At 34.7% G+C, this 25,147-nt stretch overlaps 1 protein-coding gene across 2 annotated transcripts in view; it reads right to left on the reverse strand.

Annotated features, from left to right (window-relative positions):
* atf6 (activating transcription factor 6) overlaps positions 1–25,147 on the reverse strand; it is a 48,479-nt gene that overhangs the window by 7,231 nt on the left and 16,101 nt on the right. For both annotated transcript variants that reach the window (XM_048207043.1, XM_048207041.1), the window contains exons 8-15: positions 17,473–17,658; positions 17,140–17,231; positions 16,750–16,890; positions 14,953–15,063; positions 13,403–13,502; positions 10,379–10,449; positions 8,783–8,894; positions 2,061–2,145 (exon numbers count right to left, since the gene is read on the reverse strand). In XM_048207043.1, coding sequence (XP_048063000.1) covers positions 2,061–2,145; positions 8,783–8,894; positions 10,379–10,449; positions 13,403–13,502; positions 14,953–15,063; positions 16,750–16,890; positions 17,140–17,231; positions 17,473–17,658 — 898 coding nt within the window. The remainder of the gene's footprint in view (positions 1–2,060; positions 2,146–8,782; positions 8,895–10,378; positions 10,450–13,402; positions 13,503–14,952; positions 15,064–16,749; positions 16,891–17,139; positions 17,232–17,472; positions 17,659–25,147) is intronic.

The raw sequence follows: 25,147 nt of genomic DNA on the forward strand, positions 1-25,147 counted from the left end.
TAAAAGGTGTACCAAGGACTCAGACATGAGATATTACCACAATCATGATAGGAATGACTATACTTATATGATTCTCTCTTTCACAAAAAAGACCTGCAAGGTCAGGATATTAAGTTTCCCTGAGATCAGTATCGGAATAATTTAATCTAATACTGTAAACACAGCCAAGGAATAAAAGGAGAGAAATTCAATAATAAAGGGAATGGAACTGTTATAGATATTAGTCATCTTGTCTTCAAAATAGCAACCATATATATGTGGTTGTTGTTATTACTATATATAAGTAATGGCCAAAAGTGATGTCCAGCCTAGGAAAATTGACATCTTCACCCTTTATTCAAATATTATTTAAAAAATCGTTAAAGATTTTTTAAGTATATTGAGCAGTTGTGCTTGGAGTTATTATTTTATTTGTGATAAAGCAAAGATATATGCCAAATTGTGCCAAACATATGCAAAAACAAGAGAAACTACGAAATATTAATAACTGATCACACTACAGTCAATATATATATATATATATATATATATATATATATATATATATATATATATATATATATATATATATATATATATATATATATACACACACATATATATACACACATATATATATACACATATATATATACATACATACATATATACATACATACATATATACATACATACATATATATATACATACATACATATATACATACATACATATATACATACATATATATATATATATTACACACACACATATATACAGCTCTGGAAAAAATTAAGAGACCACTTAACATTGATTTTTGCACTTGGAGTGGTCTCTTAATTTTTTCCAGAGCGCTATATATATATCATATATATCATATATATCACATATATGAGATATATATATATATATATATATATATATATATATATATATATATATATATATATATATATTATTATATATTGACTATAGTGTGATATCAGTTATTAATATTTCGTAGTTTCTCTTGTTTTTGCATGTGTTTGGCACTGTCAAACCAAAAAACTTATTCAGACATTTCTGATATTTTTTAAATATATTTTTACTAGTGGGTGCAGGACACTATAGTTCATTTATGTAAGTGAGGATAGCAAAATAAAGTAAACTGTGACATATTATACATATATACATATATACATATATACATACACACATACCATACACACACACACATATATATATATATACACATATATACATACATACATACATACATACCATACACACACACACACACACATATACATATATATATATATATATATATATATATACATATATATATATATATATATATATATATATATATATATATATATATATATATATATATATATATATATATATATATATATATACACACACACAAGTATTTTTTATATAAATATAAATATTAAAATGCTATAATATAAATAAAATGAAATGCAATACATTTAACTTATTTTTAATATATATACACCTCACACACACACATACTAAATCAATCCCAGAAGTCAAATCAATCCCCTGCTTGGCTCGTTAAATGTTATTATCTCTGGGAGCTCTTGTGTACTGGTCCCCTGTCAGGGCTCTGAGTGGAACCTTCTCATCCAGCAGTTTTGTAATCAGAGGCTACAGGCCTGCTGTGAGCGGAGACACCATACTGGTTTTAAGAACAGTGATCTGACTGTGTTCTCATCAGCACACAGGCATAAACAGTAATGGTCTAAGAGCAGGACAAGTCTGGGCTATGGTGGTTTTGAGTGTAGGATGTGTGTTTAAATGCAAACAAACATCTATTTTGCAAGTCCAAAGACTTTTTCTTTTTTTTTTTTGCACGCAATCAAAAACACCTAGGAATTTGCAAGAGAATGGAACAATGCACTTCTGGCAATACACTTTTTTTTAATAAACTACTTATAACTTGATACAGCATATTTAAAATCAGTGCTCATTGTGCTAAAAATCAGTGAGACAAGGACCAAAAATCTGCATCAGATTCATGTGCACACAGACCATTCATTAGATAACAAGATCATTCACAACTCTTTTCTCTTACCATTGTAATTCATAGCTGGCAGGATCACAGACATCTTGGGGCGGCTGCCTTTATTGTGATTGGTGGCAGGAAGAAGGAGGTGATCCTGTAAGTAAAAGAAGAACAGCCATAAAAACACATGCATGAGGAAAGTTTATTACTTTGGTGAGGACATAAATGGCACCGGTCACTGTTGAAGATGTTTGAAGCATAAATCTGGTTGCTGAAAAAAACTGACTGCACTGAACAGTAAAAGTTAAACAGGATGGAGGATGGAGACCTTGATATCCTGATCATACAGTATCACTTGTATAACAGTATACACTACCGTTTAAAAGTTTAGGGTCTGTACGATTTTTTCATGTTTTTGAAAGTAAATGTTATGCTCATGAATTAATATTGTGAAACATTATTACAATTTACTACTCTTTAATATCACAGTTTTAAAAAGCTGAATTTTTAGCAGTCTTCAGCATCACATGATTGTTCAGAAATCATTGTAACATGCTGGTTTGAAAATCAAGAAACATTTCTTACTATTACCAATGATGAAAACAGTTGCTGCTTTATGTTTTTGTGGAAACCATTATGCATGCTTTTTAATCAAAGGAACAATTTTTTTTGTAATTAAATTCTTTTAAAAAAGAAAATCATACTGATATACATATATACACTACCCAAATGTTAGTGTTTATACAAATAACATTGCTGAATCCAGTTTCTTTCAGTGCAATCAAGTTAAAATTTGAAGCGCTAGAGAGTGTCAAAGAACAATTCTATAATCAGGTCGTAAATTTGTATACATTAATCTAATTCAATGTACCATTCGGAGACATTTTTCTGTCAGGACACACACCTGCTGAAGACAGAAACCATATGGACAGGAAAGCCCTGGAGAATGTAATAACACTCATGTCTATGTGATGGATGGGAAATGGGTCATGGATTTGAGTCGTGTAGATTTCAGTGAATGTGTTAGTGCTTAATACCATCTGTTGTCACTGTAGTAAAGCTTTGCAGAAAACAGAATTCACAAGAGACACAAATAGTTCACCCAAAAATAAAAATCCTGCCTTTAATTAATCATCTTCATTTCATTCCAAATCTGCATTACTTTTATTCTTCAATAGATTCCAATTGTCTAGCTGAATCTCCATTCATTGTCATTGCCTTTTTAAATGGAAGAAATTTATGACAGCAAGTAAATGAAGACAAAATTTTCACTTTTGGGTGAACTATCCATTTAATGTTCAATTCTGTTCCTGATTAAAAAGAGACACAAAACACCAAATATGTCATAATATTTCCTAAAGATTATTACATTTGTGTTACACCTTATTCTGGCCTTTTTTCCCCCTCTTCCCCAACCCACTGTGGTCCTCTAAACTAGATTATAACAATGAGGTCTTTTAGGAAGAGCGGTGGCCAAGTTCTCTCTTTGTGTACTCCAGCAGGTGTCCTGGAACATCTCTGAAACCTGTGTGTGTGATCCTCCGATTCAATAGCTGCCATGATTAGTGCCAATGAGGAGAAAGGTTAGGAAAAGTAGAGCGACATAAAGAATGAAAGGGCAAGTGATTGTGGAGAATGGTACGAGCTATACCCATCTCATCAGATAGACATGAACTTCTCGTCAACTCTAAAGTGTGACAGGCTCAGAGGGAGCTGCAAGCTGAGGATATAATGATTGGCTTACATGAGGATGACAATTGAAACATCCCTAGTGCAGTCTAAACGTTTTTAAGTGCAACTCTGGGAGATCAGACTATTAAGTTGAAAACACAGTCCAGAGAAGCAAAAATAAATAGGACAAGCAAATTCTCAGAGACACATGCCCAGCAACCAAGGAAACAAAATAAACCCACAACTAATAAAGTTTATGATTTTTTTTTCTCATTTCTGAAACAATTAACAATTACTTTCATCCTTTATTTAAACGGATTGTCTCCATTCTAAGCTTCACATTCTTGAAAACAAATCAGAAAAGGGCTGATCTAACAAGCTAAAAGACAACATATGTTGTTTAGCAATAGTCCAGGGATTCATGGCTGTGAGACTTTAAATGCTGTAATTAGGGCTGTTGAGTGGTTGAACTCAACTTAAAGGTGCCCTAGATTCAAAAATTGAATTTACCTCGGCATAGTTGAATAACAAGAGTTCAGTACATGGAAAAGACATACAGTGAGTCTCAAACTCCATTGTTTCCTCCTTCTTATATAAATCTCATTTGTTTAAAAGACCTCCGAAGAACAGGCGAATCTCAACATAACACCGACTGTTATGTAACAGTCGGGGTGTACGCCCCCAATATTTGCATATGCCAGCCCACGTTCCCAACATTATGAAAGGCATTAGACAAGGGCAGAACGTCTGGATGTGCACAAGTTGAATCATCAGACTAGGTAAGCAAGCAAGAACAATAGCGAAAAATGGCAGATGGAGCAATAATAACTGACATGATTCATGATAACATGATATTTTTAGTAATATTTGTGAATTGTCTTTCTAAATGTTTCGTTAGCATGTTGCTAATGTACTGTTAAATGTTTTTAAAGTTACCATCGTTTCTTACTGTATTCACGGAGATAAGAGAGTCGTCGTTATTTTCATTTTTAAACACTTGCAGTCTGTATAATTCATAAACACAATTTCATTCTTTATAAATCTCTCCAACAGTGTAGCATTAGCCGTTAGCCACGGAGCACAGCCTTAAACTCATTCAGAATCAAATGTAAACATCAAAATAAACACTGTACTTATGCGATTAGACATGCTGCATGACGAACACTTTGTAAAGATCCATTTTGAGGGTTATATTAGCTGTTTGAACTTTTTTTTTTTATGTTGTTTAAGGCAAGCGCGAGCTCCGTGGGCGTGGAGCACGAGATTTAAAGGGCCACACACCCTGAATCGGCTCATTTCTAATTATGCCCCAAAATAGGCAGTTAAAAAAATGAATTAAAAAAAATCTATGAGGTATTTTGAGCTGAAACTTAACAGACACATTCAGGGGACACCTTAGACTTATATTACATCTTTTTAAAAAAAAGTTCTAGGGCACCTTTAAGACTAGTTCACCCAAAAATAGTTGGAAAAGTTTCATTTACTCACTCATGTTATTTGAACTCATTATTATTTTTATTTTCCTTTTATATTAAAAAAGGTAGGTGACCATTTTTATTTTTGGAAGAACTATCCAAATTTCCCCTTCATAATTTTTGTTGTTTTGTGATAAACCATAAATAACCCTCTTGAGGTTTTCTACAAAAAATTTTTTTACTCTTTAAAAAAATAAAAAAAGGTGGACATTTATGTCAAATGTCAAATTTTCACTGATTATCTGTCTACTATTAAATAAAAGGTCACACGTTAGAATCTTAGACGGACAGAATTGCATTGACCGCTTTACATTCATAAATGGAGGTCAGCATCTGAAGATGTTTTGGAGGAGCTGAGTCAATATTTTTAAAGTCTGACTTCCCAAAAGAGTGAACAAACCAAGAGACATACTGAAACATCGAAAACAGGGCAGTGGCTGATTATGACTAAACCAGTCAAACATCTTCTGGCTAAACTCACCTATGATGAGATTTTTAGGACTGAGATTAATGAACACCAAAAACAAAGACAACTTTGATTTTTAAGTCTTTAAATCAAGTCTTGTTCAAAAAAAAAAAAAAGATTGAAAAAAAGAGCTGGCAGAACAGGGCGCAGCATCCACAAAAACATCTTTTTTTTTTCTAATTATGAGTCACTGACATGATGAGTCATTTCTTTGTTTTAGTTTCAAAAAAAAAAAAAAGTGAAGACGTGAAGACCTGTTTGCCATTAAAAAAAATATTGAGTCACCAGGATGAAATGTGATAGCCATCTACTCTCACGTCCCATGCAAACTGGTAAAATATTTGCTATGCTAATTTTGCCTTTTTTCTTTGATTCCCTTCGTAACAAAAGATATTTAAGATTACTTTTTTCAAATATGTCGGCCAACATTATTCAAATCTTCCGAGTGAATAATCAAAAGCAGGTACTGAGTGTATGGAAAAAACTAAACATACAAGGAATAAAAAACGAACTGATCAAAGATGACGTGCAATTAGACAAACACAAAACTTTTTTTTGCAGATTACTACAAATGCAGTCTGACTTTGAATAAATTACACCCAGCTTGAGATCATGAACGTGTACAAAAAAGTTATTAAAATGAGGCCGAACTCATTTGAATAACTCTTAGCAGATTCAAACTTTTCGCCTATTACAAAGATAAAAGTATCAGCGAAATAATATTTGTTCGCTTACAAAAAATTATATATATATATATATATATATATATATATATATATATATATATATATATATATATATATATATATATATATATATATATATATATATATATATATATATATATATATATATATATATATATATATATATATATATATATATATATACACACACACACACACATACACATATATATATATATATATATATATATATATATATATATATATATATATATATATATATATATATATATATATATATACACATATATATGCACTAAAATAAATCACAGCTCTGTTTTTGCATGTGATGTTATGGATGGGTAAATCTGAAATCGGAAACATCAAAATAATAAACAATAATGTGCAGCAAAGTGATTACAGCAAAATATGGTGCATGTGTCCATGTTACAAAGACCACACAAAAGAAAGAGTCTTTTTTAGTTGATCCAAACAGCCTCGAACAAATCTCTTGAATAGATTCTGATGATTCTATACCATGAATCTCACAAACTTGGCAAATCCAATGAGTAACTGTTCTGTTGTGCAGGTCATCTGACATCAAATCTGAGGGGATTCAGTGTATGCCACTGAATCATAAATGCCCTGGAGATGCCAGACTGAGAGGGATGGTAGTTACAATTTATTGCTAAATGTAGTAGGAAAGGCACATTCGCAGCCCAGTTCAGAGTCAAATTCATAACACAGCTTCAATACTTTGACAAATAATACTTTAAACTTTGATGGTATTGTTTTGAGTATAGCTTGTAACTGTCGTCATAGGCAGATAGAAGCATTTTATACTGAAACTAAATAATATATATATATATATATATATATATATATATATATATATATATATATATATATATATATATATATATATATATATATATATATATATATATATATATATATATATATATAAATATATATATATATATATATATATATATATATATATATATATTTTTTTTAAACTAATAAAAAAAAATGTTCAAAGGTTTGGAGTCAGAAAGATTTAAAATTTTTTTTTTTTTTTTAAAGAGAATTAATGTTTTAACGTTCTTTTAACGTTTTAATGTTTTAACGTTCTTTTAAAAGAGAATTAAGGCTGTATTCATTTGAACAAAAATACAGCAGAAACAGTAATATTGTGAAATATTACAATTTAAAATTTCTACATATTTAAAAAGTAATTTATTCCAGTGATGGTAAAGCTGAATTTTCAGCATCATTACTCCAGTCTTCACTATCTCATGAACCTTCAGAAATCATTCTAATAAGCTGATTTGGTGCTTAAGAAACACTTATTATCAATGTTATTAAACAAAGTTAAACAGTTGTTTTACTTAAAAACACTTAAAGGTGCTAAAGAGGATGTTTTGCTTTATACATTTTTGCAATATTACTTGAAACTGTCTTTACTAACTGATAAAAGACTATTTATTAGGTGCACTGAAAGGAATAATATTAATATACATCATCTGTGCATGAGGTAGGGCCTTAAAAACATCAGCCAATGACGTTCCTTGTGAGAGACGTGCGCGGATTGGCCCTCTGGCTTGTCAATCACTGCCATGACGTTCCTTGTGAGAGACAAGCGTGGCTGCGCGCTCCAGTAACTTTCCACACTCCACAGGCGCCGCATGCGATGTTTTTGTCGGAGACAGGAGTAACAACGGCAGATTATGAGTTACCTGCGGTGAGTCCGACATAATGAATCCACTTACACAACACAGCGAATGCCGGTGGTAAACACTCATGTTCCGATACTCGTGCACGACTTTTGGGAGGCGTTCCCTCGAAATTCTTGCGCTCATTTCAAAAACTCAGTAACAGTCTTTGGTTTCTCAGTCGACGAAAAGATCCTCTTTAGCACCTTTAATATTTTTGTGGATTTTTTTTTTTTTTTTTTCAAGATTCTTTGATGTATAGAAAGTTAAAAAGAACAGCATTTATTAGAAATACAAATCTTGTGTAACAATATGAATGTCCTTACCGTCTCTTTTGATCAATTTAATGCATCCTTGCTGAATAAAAGTATTAATTTCATAAAATCTTATTGACCCAAAACTTTTGAAATTTTGTACAACATAATTAGTGCAATATAATCTAATTTAATTTAATTTCTAATTAAAAAAAAAAAAAAACACAGATTATCTGACTGGTTTGTATATCTTTAAAAATTACAGAGACATGCCAAATACTGTCGAGCTGGCATTACAAGAACCACTGTGTGTTTTATTTCAAACAAGAACGATAGTTTACAAACTGAATAAAACAGGAGACCTCCCAAGATTTAACATGCTAGAAGATTCTCTGACAGGTCATGTGCTCTATTGTGGTGGAACCATGTCAAGTGTCCCTTTATGATGCTGTGTGGGCTCTAAAACCAATTAACCATGTTCATGTGTGGCCACAGTCTGATAGAAAGCAGATAGGTCAGCTTACCCGGCGGAAAGAGATCACGTAGAATGTGTCCCCTCTTCTGTTGAGTTCATCAAAGAAGTCATTGTAGGTGCGGCGTGGGGCATAGTACACCTGCAGCTCGCTGCTGGGAATCCTACATACAAGATATAAACACTTCAAACACCGTTTTACATTTTACCACGGATAAGTACTGCATGTGCTTGTTATGATGTTTACTGCAGGTAAAATCTTTGACTTGTACTGCATAGTGAATTACTTATATACTGATAGTTTAATTTCAAAAAGTTCTGGCTGTATCTGGTTTACTTTGCTGCATATGTTATAATAAATATACTATGTAACTATGAGCAAGCGAAAAGTCTAATTACAGTTCTCATAAATCTCTTGATAAAACACTTTCTTTCCTATGTGAATGTGGCCTTTCCCCTGTTGTCAGTGTGATGCAATGGAATGTCAGCCATGCTGATTTCTGGCCCAATGCACTGCTGAGGTCAGCCAAACTATAGCAGTCAAAAATATGATTTACCCTGAGGGAGAACAAGTGATCCACCCAAAAAACACAAAACAAAAAACAAAAACAAAAAAAACAAAAAAAAAAACGGGTATGTAGGCAGATACGTCTGTAAGGTGTAAAAATACTCAAGAGCTTTTTTTTTACTGCCCCCCCCCCCCCCCCCAATAATCCAGGATAGATTTTAAGTCAACAGACATTCATATCACACGGTACTGTAATGTGACATATTTCCAAGTGAAACAGAATGTGACTTGATTTTATACATCTGGAATTGATAATGGTTTCAAAATGGAGCTTGCAGTGTTTTGTGGAGGCCTACTCCCCTCTTAAAAACACACCAGCACCCACTTGTGAGGTGGCTTTTTGATTGGGACATGACAGCTAAGAGTCAATTTCACCCTTGAGACCATCTCGTAATTACTGTGTTAACTATTAGAAATAAATTATATTAAAGGCTGAATGGCCTGCAAGAATAACCTAAAACGATACTTTTATAGCAGTTTGGCTATTGTTTAACATCAACCTAAACATTACACTGAAAAGGAAAGTTATTACAGAGGTACTATAATTTCATGAAAGATTATGAATAAATAATGGAATAACATGTACCGATGATTGTTGAAAAAAAAAAAAAATCAATTATATATGGCATAGTCAGAAAAATTACCCTCAAGCAGTACTACTGGACTTGATGACAGCTTTGGACAAAAAAAAAAAAAAAAAAAAAAAAAAAAAAAAATCGGGGCAGAATTCCACACCTCTACACACTCCAGATTTCTGCCAAATCTACCACCTACTTTGGCAGATCATGAATTGGGCTTCAAACTTCAGTTGTCTTTGTAACACAAATTCTAATTGTCCTTAGACCATTTCTCAGAATGAACATTAGTGAACATTACAACATAGGTTTACACTACAAATAAAAGTTTGCTTGCATTAGCAAATACCCCATTAAAAACCCTGTACAGCATTGATAAAACACTGCAGACTCAAAAAATTACGACTGACCCTCATACACAGACCATGATGACAGAGACTAAATGATATGCTGTTTGGCCCAAACAATGACGCAAAAACTTCCCCACACATCTAGTGAAACTTACTTTTCAGTTGAATCCGTGTACTGGATCTGTGTCATTATCTGTGGTACCTCAGCCTGTTTATCTGCTGCTTTCTGTTGGACAATGAAAAGAAAAATGTCACTTCCTTTTATCAAATTTTACAAAACGAATATGAGCACAAGCACACTGCCATGTGTGTCATTGTACGTGCTTTAATATCTCTATACTTCAGCTCCTGTCATTGAGTGTTAGACTGATAAAGTGCATCTCTCTCACACTTTGTTTAGTTCTGTGCTTTGTGTCGACAGTACGAGTCTGGGAAATAGCCATCCGTCAGTATACCAATCTATCTCCAATCACCCAACCTCTCAGCACCCAGCATGACGACAGTATTTACTTAGTGGCTCAGTCTTGGTGATGGAAAGCAAACATTGTGTAAACTGGCAGTACCGGAGTACACAGCTTTGTGATTATAATGAGAAAAAAACTGAGTTGTCGTTTTTGGTGAAGACATTACTTCCCTGGCGTTAGCGGTTCCTGTTTAAGACCACCAGGGTTTTGGTACCGGACAGCAAAACCCCAGTTTTTCTGGGCCAGAAGGCCTTTAATGTAGTGGAAACGCATGGAAGGGTTTCAGATTGGGCGATGGGAACCTATTAGTGGAAAATGGGTATCAGTGAATATATGTGTGTTTGTGTCTGTCAGGGCAGTTTCCCAACAGACACTTCGAACACAGTACAGCCTTTCAAACAATCAACTTGCTGCGCACTATGCTTCTCAAAATCATAACAAGCTGCCAATCCAACTGCTCTCACTATTAGTTTCCTGAAAAAATAAATGATAAGGAACTAAAGCAACAGTCTGATTAATTCTGCCTGTACGTAGTGTAAACCGTACAGCTTCACACTAAACCCAAACAAGGCTCAAGGGAAGGTTTCTGGAACTACGAATTTGTGAAGCATCTTTTTTATCAGAGGACTATTTATGTAAAAATATTTCAATACAGCTTTCAGTAAAGAATCTGCTACCAAAGATGGTAAAATATGTTTCTTGAACATTTATGCGATGTTATGCCACATAATACAGTCATGATCATTTACAGAAACAGTCCTTCTGGATTAACAGTGTGTTTAAGCATCTTGCTCAAGAGCGCAATGGCAATAGATTAAGGATTATTTGAAACAATAACCTTTTTAGTTTCTAGAACAATTCTTAAAACCATTAGGCTACACCATCCTGATCCATGTGGCTAATCTCTGAACTTTTATCATTGATTTGTGGCTGTGGTATAACCATTTCAGGAGTCAATATGTTGGCTATCAAATAAGGTAAATGTTAAATGTGCGTATGCATTTCAAGACTTGCAACAGACAAGCATTAAATAAGATTAATTGATTCATATTTTCTCACCATTGTGGGAAAATATGAATTAAAGGTGCCCTAGATTCAAAAATTGAATTTACCTCAGCATAGTTGAATAACAAGAGTTCAGTACATGGAAATGACATACAGTGAGTCTCAAACTCCATTGTTTCCTCCTTCTTATATAAATCTCATTTGTTTAAAAGACCTCCGAAGAACAGGCGAATCTCAACATAACACCGACTGTTACGTAACAGTCGGGATCATTAATATGTACGCCCCCAATATTTGCACATGCCAGCTCATGTTCAAAGCATTACACAAGGGCAGCCAGTATTAACATCTGGATGTGCACAGCTGAATCATCAGACTAGGTAAGCAAGCAAGAATAGCAAAAAATGGCAGATGGAGCAATAATAACTGACATGATCCATGATATCATGATATTTTTAGTGATATTTGTAAATTGTCTTTCTAAATGTTTTGTTTTGTTAGCATGTTGCTAATGTACTGTTAAATGTGGTTAAAGTTACCATCGTTTCTTACTGTATTCACGGAGACAAGACTGTCGCTATTTTCATTTTTAAACATTTGCAGTCTGTATAATTCATAAACACAACTTCATTCTTTATAAATCTCTCCAACAGTGTGTAATGTTAGCTTTAGCCACGGAGCACTATCAAAGTCATTCAGAATCAAATGTAAACATCCAAATAAATACTATACTTACACGATTAGACATGTTGCATGATGAACACTTTGTAAAGATCCATTTTGAGGGTTATATTAGCTGTGTGAACTTTGTTTATGCTGTTAAAGTCAAGCGCGAGCTCTTGGGGCGTGGAGCACGAGAATTAAAGGGGCCGCACACCCTGAATCGGCGCATTTATAATGATGCCCCAAAATAGGCAGTTAAAAAAATTTATAAAAAAAAAAAAAACTATGGGGTATTTTGAGCTGAAACTTCACAGGCACATTCAGGGGACACCTTAGACTTATATTACATCTTTTAAAAACATGTTCTTCGGCACCTTTAACTACTCTATATAGGGCTTTTAGGGCTTAAACAGAACAGCAAGGGTTTTTTTTTTTTTTTATACACACATTCAAATCAAGCAAAGCTACTGACAGTGGTTTTGAAGAGAATCAGACTTAGTGTGGCAGAGACTGTAAAGAAAAAAAGGAAATTAGTCAGAGAGAGAAGTCAGATTGACTGAGCAGACTGGGGTAGGGGGCTGTTTACTTTCCCAAGACTACTGGATTATACTAAGAGTGGGTTAAAAAGGAATGAAAGAGGCAAGCAGTGTGAGAGGAGAGAGAGCAAAGAAAGGGGTCTCATCCCTAAGGTAAACATTTAGAAAGATCTATTTAAAGAAAATAAACAGTGTTATATCCTGGTGGTTCTCAGCTGCCTGTATCCGGGTTGGAGGTATGCAACAAAGAGTCTGCACTTGAGTTGTACTGATACAGATGTCATGCTTAAGGTCAAAAGAAACAAGGCTCTTCAAACACTACAACTGGACAATGTCAAGATCCTTAGGTGGTGTCTCTCTCTGGCTTTGTTCACACAAATCTGATCCATTTAAAATCCACTCTTTAGGACTGATTTTCCACAATGTCAGAAAGAAAGCAAAAAATAAAGAATAAAATAAATTTAGAAAGACGGTTGAGACTTAAAGGAAGAAAAATGTTGTTAGGTCATACCGGGATGGTTCTGCCTCTGTTTTGAGTGTTGCTCATGCGGCGGGTTTTGGTCCGCTCAACCTCATGACGATGTACCCAGCCTCTCAGCTCATGTGCTATCCTATAGTTATGCAAGGCAGAAACATCATTTCAATTTTATAATATATCAGGTGGTAAAATGAAAAATTACATCATTCAGAACAGAGTGGTTTAGCATTAAAAAAAAAAAAAACGTATGGTCAAGAATGTATCTTTGTGGAATTTGAAATTGCAACCAAACTACATGAAAAAAAGTAAAAAAATTACTCTTAGGTTCTTATTAAAGCAATAAGTCCCAAGAACCCATGGTTTACAGTAATTTTGGACACATTAGCTGTTCTAAAGGTCCCCATATACTCATATACATATACAGCGAAGTTCATTTTCATTTTTTCTCTAAGGGATAAAAAGACGTTCGAAATGCATGGCCAGTGGTGTTAGCCACATTGCTGAGAGTGGCATTTAGAAGGATATGTAAATGTGCTGCACGCTTTCCTTTTAATAACAAAATATACAACAGCGGTGTGAAAACAGTAGTTAAGAAAGCATCTGTTCATAGCGATGTGGATGTTTGCACAAGCTCCGCAATTCGGCATACCAGTAAAGTCATGCATGTCACATTTATTTATATACCACTTTATACAATAGATTGTTTAAAATCAAGCAACTTTACAGTATTAAACATGAAAAAGTGTCAGTGTCTCTTTAAATTCTATTTAAAAATTCAATTTCTACAATAAAGCGACTGTATTCATGTTTTTATTCATGGGCGTCTGACCTCGACAGTGTGGATAGAAGAAATGAACCAAAGAAGATTTTCACGTCAAAGCCACACCTACCTATTGTGTAATCACCACAGACCAATAGTAGTTCGAAGGTGTTTACCAAAATGAACATCAAATGATCAGATTTTGTTCGAAATGACGTCACACCAGTTCATTCTTCGATTTCACTTAAAGTATATTGGGGCTTTAAAATCACTGTAAACCATGGGTTTATGGAAAAATGCTTTTTCATTTTTTAATTGCTTTTTAAAATGATTACTATATATAAACACAGCCAAAAAAAAAAAAAATCATTTATTAATAACAAATAATAATTTAAAACGTTGGTGCAGTAATGTTGATGTAATGAGGTCACAGGTGTGTGTTTATAGAGTATTTTACAACAGATTCAAATATGGCTCAACCTCATAATCAAGGAGCGGAACTAACCTTTTAAAAAAAGCTGATCTAACAGCTGTCGGCGCATTGATCAGAAGATTGCTACAATTATCTTTTACTGTCATAACAGAGCTCAGTACCAGTGCTATGGTTTAGGGCTATTGTAATAAAAATTCCTTCTCGGTTCAGATTAGATCAGACGGGCAAATTTGGGGCACTGCGGACCACATGCTCTATAAACAAAATTAAGAGAATTGGCTCGAACTGCCAGATACTACTAATACTATTAAATGTATAATAAAACAGCATTTGAATAACAAAGGGAATGGAGTAATATCAACATTGATGTTAAACAAGCTCAATACTGACTTCATGCACTTGGTCCTGTTGACGGGTGGCTGGCAGGGGGGTGGAGTTCTGAAATATAGAGGATCCTTGACTACCATCAGAGCCTTCTGCTCTGATTCCACATCCTCCAACCTATGAGAAACAGAGGAAAAAAAAATATTAAAGACAAGTAAGTGTAACAAGGAAAGAATGGAGAAGGGGTTTAGAGTCTTTATCAGAACGTTGTAATTCCAAAACAATGTACGGAATTTTAAAGGCTCTTGTTTTAATCATCTCTTGGTACTGGCTTAACATCTGAAAGAATACCATGTGCAAGTGTGCAAGCCAAGAAGGTTCTTTCTTATCTTGTCAATGGAAAAAGACAGCATCTCTAAAAGCTATAAATAAACAATGCCAACGACTAATGCCAAGTTCATGTTTAGCACAGGTACAGTGAAACTGTACTTAAAATAAAGACATCATGAACGACAAAATCCTAAACCATCTCCATGCAAGAAACTGATGTAGACAACTACAGCTTAACACAATAGCGTCAGAAAACCAGGAAAACATGTGGCCTCTGAAACGACATGTCAAACACTTCTGGCTGGGGACGAGTGACAGTGAAGCTCTGGGAAGCTGGATCTCTGTTTCACAATCTTTGCTGACATAGAGAAGCTCATCTCACAAAAGCAATAGTGAGTGGGAAGTTTAGATTACTGTGGGCTTAAGAAATAAATAAATTAAAGACAGCAGACTAAACTGTTCTTAATATGTTCAACACTCAACAATAAAAATGCTTTACATAGGAAAAATTCTGGATTATTAGAAATGCAATCTCTGGACAGATCCAAACTCAGAATGCGAAGCAGGCAGAAAGCTGAGAATAGAAATGTCAAATACAGGAGCAGGAGCTATGAGATCTGTGGAAATATTCTATAAACTGGAGATTCACAGGAGTTTTTTAAATTCTTGCAGGGGTCGGTGAACTCCCTATAGAAAATCAACATCTGGATCTCAGTCTATTTCCTTTCATTCATTCTACAGTGCTAAATTACATAATTTCATTTCCTGCTTCGCTCCCCGGATAGCCAAAAAACTACTCGGATCAAACAATCCAACCCTACGATGCCTTTCAAAGAATCTATTACAGTTTAAGCCGGATAAGTAAACTTTAGTCCAGACTCCAGAGTAAGAATGGTTGTTAGTGGAAAAAACAGCATAAATGGAAACACCAGAGATTAAAGGAGGAGGCATAGAAATAAAAACGGACCTAAAATCGAGCCTTGTGGAACACCACCTGTTTTGGCCAACAAAAAAAAAAACAAAAAAACCTCACAGTCTTGCTAAAGCTGGTGAACTTGTCTAACTCAGGCCCCAGAAAGTTTGAAACATGACCCCTAGGAGTGAAGTAACTCAAAATTGACTAGACCTGCTTGATGAATGTCTTTGAGAGAAAACAGAGACAGGTTTTCAAAGTAATCATGTCTTCATGTCTTTTCATGTGGGGTATCTGAAGTCCTCTGAGTTTCATGTTTTTGAAGCAATTTTTTTGGACATAAGAAAGCAGTTTTGCCTTTCAAAACATCATCCTGGGTAGATAAAACAACAAACTTAGCTAGCTGCCATTTTCAGTATGAAAATTTGTGTGTGGGGCAGATGTGAGAACAAAGCCTTGTTCTCTTACGCAGACATTTGGTCAGTCACTCAACACCTGTGCTGCCGTGTTCTCTAAAGCAAAAATGGACTCTGCAACCTTTGGCAAGTAAGAGTCCCACATAGAAGACTGAACATGACTAGGTGTTCATGCAAATGTAGAAAACTACAGAATAGTATTACCTGTTCACAGGGTTAAATGTATCAGTCTGAGGCTTGTCTGAATCAAAGTTTTTCTCTGACTCTGGAGAAAAGCCCAGCAGGTGTCTGCCATTGAACCCAGGGGCAGCAGGAAACGTAGACCCTCTGTCTCCTCCAAGCAGACTGGGTGGGACACAAAAGGAAACAAAACATGTCAGGATATTAAAAACCTTTACATAACACATTCCTACTGGTTCCTTCAGAAGAATTGCATATGGGAATCTTCCAATCGGACCACCAAGTTCTCCTTGTGCTACCAAGTACCTCCATCTACAAATTTCTTGCGACACAGATCCATTCATTTACCAAACTGAAAGTGCAATAGTGTAATCTGTGACAAATTAAAATACTGATTCATTTAAAGTTATTTACCTCATTGAACCCAAGTTGAAGACCAAGAAGACCAGGACCGCCATAAGACACACAGCTCTCCGTTTTGGAGCTGTTGCTTTCAGCACGGAGTTCTTAAGAGATGAGTAATGATAAGGTATTAACATATCTTAGAGCAACAGTTCACCCCATTTCAATTTAAAGTCTTCACATAGTGGACAAAAAAAAAAAAAAATCAACCCAAAAAGCTCTTTTAAACACGCACACAAAACACATCTACAGTACTTCCTTAAGTTGGACTTTTTTCAAAAACATTTTAAAAATCTTAAAGAACTCAAATTTTTGAATGACAGTGTAGATAGTATGGACACCCACCTCACTCATAAGGCCTTCCACTTGTCTTTTCAATGTGCCGTTTTCATTCTTCAGCTTCTCGTTCTCTGAAAGCGCCACCTTCAGACGGGCCTCCAGCGTCAGCAAATACTCCTTTTTCTTCTTCCGGGAGAGAGAGGCAGACTCTCTGTTCTTTATCATGCGCTGTTGTCTCCGAGAAGCACTTGACTGGAAGAGAAAAGAGAGAAATCAGGTAAATACTGCTCAACAAAACTAGTAATTACACTAGTATTTGTTCACGGGCTGACACACACAGGCAAGGTACTTTGTGGTTGAACTTGCCACCGCCACACAAATGAGATCTTTGTCTCATGCATTTGTACCAGACATAGCATAGCATGTCCTGCAGGAAAATTGCGTCATTAAGATAATTTGCGACATGGTGAAGTCATACTAAAGGTTGTTTATAGTGCAAGAAAAGTCGAAAAGTGATCGCGGCTAGGATCTCAGATTTTTGCACTAGCTGTACCTTTGATCAAGACAAATTAAGCGTGGCTGGATATCCATGTGTGTCTGTGTCCCCTCTCCACACACAAACTCCACCTAAAGATAATAGCAGACAGGACCATCTGGCATACTGTCCAGTATAGAAGAATGTGAAGACAGAGGAAGACCTAATGTCCTATTTTCCATTCAAGGCCATGAGAAAGTTTCTGTTGCTCATTACAGGTCAGAATTATAAGTGGGAAATTGAAGAGGAAAAATAACAGCAAAAATAATGATGTAAATAAAATAAAAAATGTAATGTAAATAATGATTTGAACTAAATTTATGATACCATTATAAAGTGATCACGATACGCTTACAGTAAAAAAATAAAAAAAAAAGCTTGGGGTAAGATTTTTGTTTTTGAAAATTTAATACATTTATTCTACAAGGGCACATTAAACTGATCAAAAGTAAGAGTAAAGACATTTATAACGCAACAAAAATTTCTATTTTAAATAAGTGCTGTTCTTTTAAACTTTCTATTCATAAAAGAATCCTGAAATAACAATTTTACTGTTGTTTCTACAAAAATATTACGCAGCAAACTGTTTTCAACATTGATGATTTCTTGAGCACAATTAGCATATAATAATGGTTTATGAGTCATGGTGCTGAAAATTCAGCTTTGCCATCACAGGAATAAATTAAATATTAAAATAGAAAAATACTGTAATAATATTTCATAATATTATAGTTTTACTGTATTTTAGATCAAATAAATGCAGCCTTGGTGAGCATACGAGACAAAAACATTTAAAAAAAAATCTTACTGCCCCAAACTTTTGAACGGTAATGTATATATTTTATTTGTGATTGAAAATGCTCATGAAATATATGCTTTTGTTTGGGCAATTTGAGCTTTCTTCATTCACATATATAGCGGTTGCACTTGTATGACTGGACAACAGCAGTCCAGGCGCAATATCCAGCACAGCTCCAACAAATAAAGCATTAAAAAAAACAACTACGCTTTCTACGCACAGCAGACATAACGATGAGCCCTAATAATTACATAAAAGCTTTAAACCAAGTGCTGAATTTATGTGTGCTTCACGTTAACAATGTTCTGGAATATGATTAAAACTCCAACCCAATTAAACAATTAATTAAGCTTACATAAACAGGGCATGTACATAATCAAACCACCACCCAGTCCTGACAAAACTCAGGGGTCAGCGGTTTGCAGCAAACATGTTTGAGAACATACCCCACCCTAAAGAGAGGAAAAAGATGAAGTTGAACAAAAGAACTTTAATGCAATAGACAAAAGAGGAAACGAGACCACTGGTAGGTGGGGTGGACCGTTCTCACAGCCAGACCATTTTAAGACTGTGGCCTAATAGTTGTGGTGATTAAACTGCTTGGATCGCCATGTGCCTGTTTGTGCTCCCATCTCATGAGAAAGCTCTCCTAAAACCGGGAACCGGGCCACGGCCAGGGCCTGGGAATGAATAACATGTTTGGTTACAAGAGCGCAGGGTGCCATCACCATGGTGATCGAGAGGGGGGGGGGATTGGTGGATGTTGGCACAGCTCACCAAAATTCAGCATTACTGAAGATGTGCTGAAACAATGAAAGATGTTCATGATATTTCAGTCCCATATATGACTGAGGGAATGTCATTAAACCACAGTATATTCAAACCAAATTTCTATCACCCAACACTCAGATTGATGGCAGCCACTTGATAAATTTACAAATATGACAGTAAGACTCCAACAAACCTTAAAGGGATAGTTCACCCAAAAATAAAATTTAATGTTTATCTGCTTACCCCCATCGCATCCAAGATGTAGGTGACTTTGTTTCTTCAGTAGAACACAAATGATGATTTTTAACTCCAACCGTTGCCGTCTGTCAGTCTTATAATGGGAACACAATGAATAAGAGTCGAAAAAACTTGCATAGACAAATCCAAATTAAACCCTGCTGCTCGTGACGACACACTGATGTCCTAAGACACACTGATGTCCTAAGACACGAAACGATAGCGCTCATTGAAGTATAAGCGCAAGACATCACTGCCGTTGTCAGAGCACGATCAGACCTCACTAACCGAGTGCTGTACGCAGTTGGACATAGTGGTGTATTAGAGGTAAAAAATGATATAAATACAGTTCGGTTTCTCGCACAAACCGATCGTTTCGTGTCTTAGGACATCAATGTGTCTATGTGTCTATGTAAGTTTTTTCGACTCTTATTGATTGTGTTCCCATTCACTCACATTATAAGACTGACAGACGGCAACGGTTGGAGTTAAAAATCATCATTTGTGTTCTACTGAAGAAACAAAGTCACCTACATATTGGATGCGCTGGGGGTAAACAGATAAACATCAAATTTTCATTTTTGGGTGAACTATCCCTTTAATAGCAGAGCCAAGCAGGCACAAAACACCAACCAATGGATCTTCTAACCAACCAATTCAGTCTGTCTCTGACACATTCACACTGAATTTATTTGTTAGCTCATGGCTCAATTTACAAAGCTGATCCAGCAGTATTCTACCAACATAACTGCTGAAAGCTAAATTACTAAGCTTGAAAACTGCTTTGTTTGGCATCAGCTTCAGAGATCTATAACAGTTTATTTTACCCTAAGGAATCTCCTTTAGAAAAGATGTGCTTAAGTGAGTTATTCTAATGCGGAGTGTCGTGAGAAAAAGGGAAAAAAATTATTCTACTTCTGCTTAAAGTCTGCTTAAAAACTATACATTTGCCTGTTGTGTCCATCTCACAATAATAATGATAATAATAATAATAATAATAATAAATTCTCTATATACTTATTCAGAAAAATCTGTATTCAGGAGCAATAGCCTAGTTTCCAGATGGCATCCACAACCAAAACTATAATTAAAGAAACAATTTGCCCAAGAATGAAAATTGTGTCATTTTTAACTCACCCTCACAAGTCATTCCAAACCCATACACTGTCATCTTTCCATGGAACACAAATATAGAACTTTTAATAAAATATTAAATATTCTCACATATTTTTTCCATACAACGATAGTTCCAGTGGCCCAAAAAAATAAAATAAAACTTAAACACCATAACAGTAGTTTATCCTTTTTTATGTCTGGGCTGGTATGTAACTATTAGCAGTAAGTAGGTAATACATAACCGTTTTGGGGTTAACAGTCTGATAATGGGGCTAATGATTTAATGATTCAGTAATCCAAAATTACTACTTACTCATATCATACTCCTCCTCCATTACTATGTATCTGCTAGTTTAATCAAGGCAGAGAGTGATTATCTAACATATAAAGAGCAGAGTAGCCAATGGCCAATATCCTTATGTTAATAATATATCAAATAATTTCTATATTTTCTAAAGAAAAATGACCCTGCCATTTTTTTTAAAAGTAATTAATACTTTAAGTCAGCAAGGACGTATTAATTTGATCAAGAGTGACAGTAAAGGCATGTATAATGTTACCAGTGTTAAGTGTAACTCATTACTAAGTAAATAATTACTGAAATTTAATTACTTTTCCCTTAAAGGTGCCGTAGAACACATTTTCAAAAGATGTAATATAAGTCTAAGGTGTCCCCTGAATGTGTCTGTGAAGTTTCAGCTCAAAATACCTCATAGATTTTTTTTATTCATTTTTTTAACTGCCTATTTTGGGGCATCATTAAATATGCGCCGATTCAGGCTGCGTCCCCTTTAAATTCTCGTGCTCCCCGCCCCTGAGCTTGCGACTGCCTTAGACAGCATAAACAAAGTTCACACAGCTAATATAACCCTCAAAATGGATCTTTACAAAGTGTTCGTCATGCAGCATGTCTAATCGCGTAAGTACAGTGTTTATTTGGATGTTTACATTTGATTCTGAATGAGTTTGAGGCTATGCTCCGTGGCTAACTGGCTAACGCTACACTGTTGGAGAGATTTATAAAGAATGAAGTTGTGTTTATGAATTATACAGACTGCAAGTGTTTAATAATGAAACTAACGACGGCTCTTGTCTCCGTGAATACAGCAAGAAACGATGGTAACTTTAACCACATTTAACAGTATATTAGCAACATGCTAACGAAACATTTAGAAAGACAATTTACAAATATCACTAAAAATATCATGATATCATGGATCATGTCAGTTATTATTGCTCCATCTGCCATTTTTCGCTATTGTTCTTGCTTGCTTACCTGCATAAAGTCTGATGATTCAGCTGTGCACAGATCCAGACGTTAGTACTGGCTGCCCTTGTCTAATGCCTTGAACATGGGCTGGCATATGCAAATATTGGGAGCATACATATTAATGGTCCTGACTGTTGCATCACAGTCGGTGTTATGTTGAGATTAGCCTGTTCTTCAGAGGTCTTTTGCACAAATCAAATTTACATAAGGAGGAAACAATGGTGTTTGAGACTCACTGTATGTCATTTCCATGTACTGAACTCTTGTTATTCAACTATGCCAAGGTAAATTCAATTTTTCATTCTACGGCACCTTTAAAAAAAAAAAAAAAAAAAAAAAAAAGTAAAGTAAGGCATTGCTCTTAATTTATCTGTTATTTAAATAGTTAATTCTGATGTAATTGCATTCAATAGTATACATAGACTATAGAGCAATTCTGTATAAAACAATTTAATTTTATTAAATGTTAAAATTTATATTTTTAATGTAACCTTCTCCCTTATACTTTGGTCAGTTCAAGAATAATTTATGCAATTTTATATTATTTATTTGAAAGAATTAAAAGCAGTTTCATGTCTATCCTTGTATTGTTTAACTGGTCGAGGTTGATATGGAATTTAGAAAGTAATTCGTAATAAGTAATACAATGCTTTTCATTTCAATTAGTAATACAAAGTAATTACACTGTTGAAGACATAATTAATAGCTAGTAATTAATTACTTTCTATTCAAACAATCCAGAAAAAAATTTATCACAGAAATATTAAGCAGTTTTCAACAAAGCTGTTTTCAACATTGATAATAATAAGAAATGTTTCTTGAGCACAAAATCAGCATTGGAATGATTTCTGAAGGATCATGTGACACTGAAGACTGGAGTAATGATGCTGAAAATTCAGCTTTGCCATCAGAGGAATACATTTCATTTTTAAATATATTAAAATAAAAACAGCTATTGTAATCTGAATTAAAAATAAATTGTAATAATATTTCACAATATTACCGTCTTTAGTTTTTATCAAATTAATGCAGCCTAGGTGAACATAAGAGAATCCTTCCAATCCAAATTTTTTGAACAGTAATGTAGTTACTAACTAAAGTGATACTGGTCAATTAATCAGTCAGGCTGATATATTGGTCTATTAATAGAGTCTAATAAAGCATGACTTTTTGTATAAAGAAAAGTTTAAAGAGTCTCAACCTACAGTCTACTGGGGTAGGGAACTGAAAATTTCTTGATGCTGCACAGACTGAGTTGCCAAAGATCATTAATCTTAAACTGCTGTAACAAAGTATTACATACAATCTTCTACACAGTCATCAGCATTCAGCTGTTTCAAACATCCCACGCCGCAATAACTCTCAAGCAGCCAAACAAACACACACACACTCAAAGACACCTGCCCCACCTGCCAGTTTTACTGTTGCACTGCAATTCCTCATAAACCCCCTCAACCCAAAACCTCCTCTGAGGCCAAACCACAAGCAGCCATAGTTAAACCACAGCTGTGCTAACCTCCACAAATACACACACACTCTCTATGGACTATGACAGTTTCAATGGGCTTTCACATTTTACCACTGCATGATCATGACTTTACAGCTGGCAAAAAAAAGATAGGAAAGATAAACATAGGACTTTGACCTATTTTAATCTTCTTGACTTAAAACTAATTTGTTGCCATTCCATGAAACCTGTTTGCTTTAAACTGAGGGATATGATTTATTGACCATAACAGGACAAGTAAAAAGATATATGGGGAATAAAACAAATATGGCGAATTAATATTTCTACAAAATGACAGTACTTATGTCAGCGTCTGTGGAATGGGATTATATATTTAAAAAAAATAAATAAAAAAAATCAGACAAGCAGAAAAATCCTCATTGTTGAGCATAAAGGCATCATTCCATTTTTCCCTTTCTCTTTGCTGCAGAGAGTGGCCTGCACGAGTGTGAGAGTTCATGCATGATCATGTGTGTGTTTGCCACGTAGGAGTATAACACCCCAGTCTGGAGCTCAGAATAAAGGACAAAAACAGAAGCAGGAGAGAGAGTGAACATGTGGCTGTGCTCTGCCTCTGCTAAAAAGGTTTTTTCTGAAAGCCAACAGACGTTGAGGCTACAGAGGCGAGTCTTTCATCATATTCGCCTTTATTGTCAGATACATATAGCGGAGTCACTGAAGGTATGAATTGGATTTAAAGTCCAAAGAATATCTTATGTGTTTAGTATGTAAGCAAACACAGCATACAAGTCTAAAACTTTGAAACTTTTGAAACTTATTTTGGAGAATTTTATATTTCTAAAATAACATAAGGCGATTTATAATGATAGACTATAATCAAATCTGAAACCTGCAGAATTGCAACATGCAAAGATGATGTGGACTTTACAAGGAAACCGCTGGTATATGGAGACAATAACTGTTGCTATAAATGTGTGAACTTGTTTTTCTTCCCTTTCAGCCCAGACATTCACGACCGAGTCTAAATGACAGCTTGTGTGAATTGAATACATTCAACATTGTCTATAAAATCACTCACATAAGCCATGAACTACAACATAAGCGTGCAGATGGGAATGAAATGCACATGCATGGGGGCTGCTGCACAGCTGACACTAATCTTCTATATAATGATAAAATATGGATCTCACTCAACGTGTCATATTTTAACACATTAGGAAGCAGAACTCACATAGCGCTGGGCTATGGGGGTTTTAAACACATACTTAATATACATAGTCCATTCAGCTGAGCAACATGAGAGCACTTAACGCTCATTCACAACAACTGTGCTACACCACATTACATTTTTAACTGCATGTCCTAAATAATGCTTCTGTGCACGCAATACAATTAGCTACGGATGTATATCCTGGTGATATGGAGCAGACAGCTGCAATGTGATGTGGTGATAGAGTATTCATTTTTTCCTGCCATATGTCTTCATGGTGCCTCTGAGTGATACATAATTATTGCAATGAAAATACTGCACTATAATGATGTAAA

This window comes from Megalobrama amblycephala, linkage group LG11, assembly GCF_018812025.1.
Source record: "Megalobrama amblycephala isolate DHTTF-2021 linkage group LG11, ASM1881202v1, whole genome shotgun sequence".
Lineage (NCBI taxonomy): Eukaryota > Metazoa > Chordata > Actinopteri > Cypriniformes > Xenocyprididae > Megalobrama > Megalobrama amblycephala.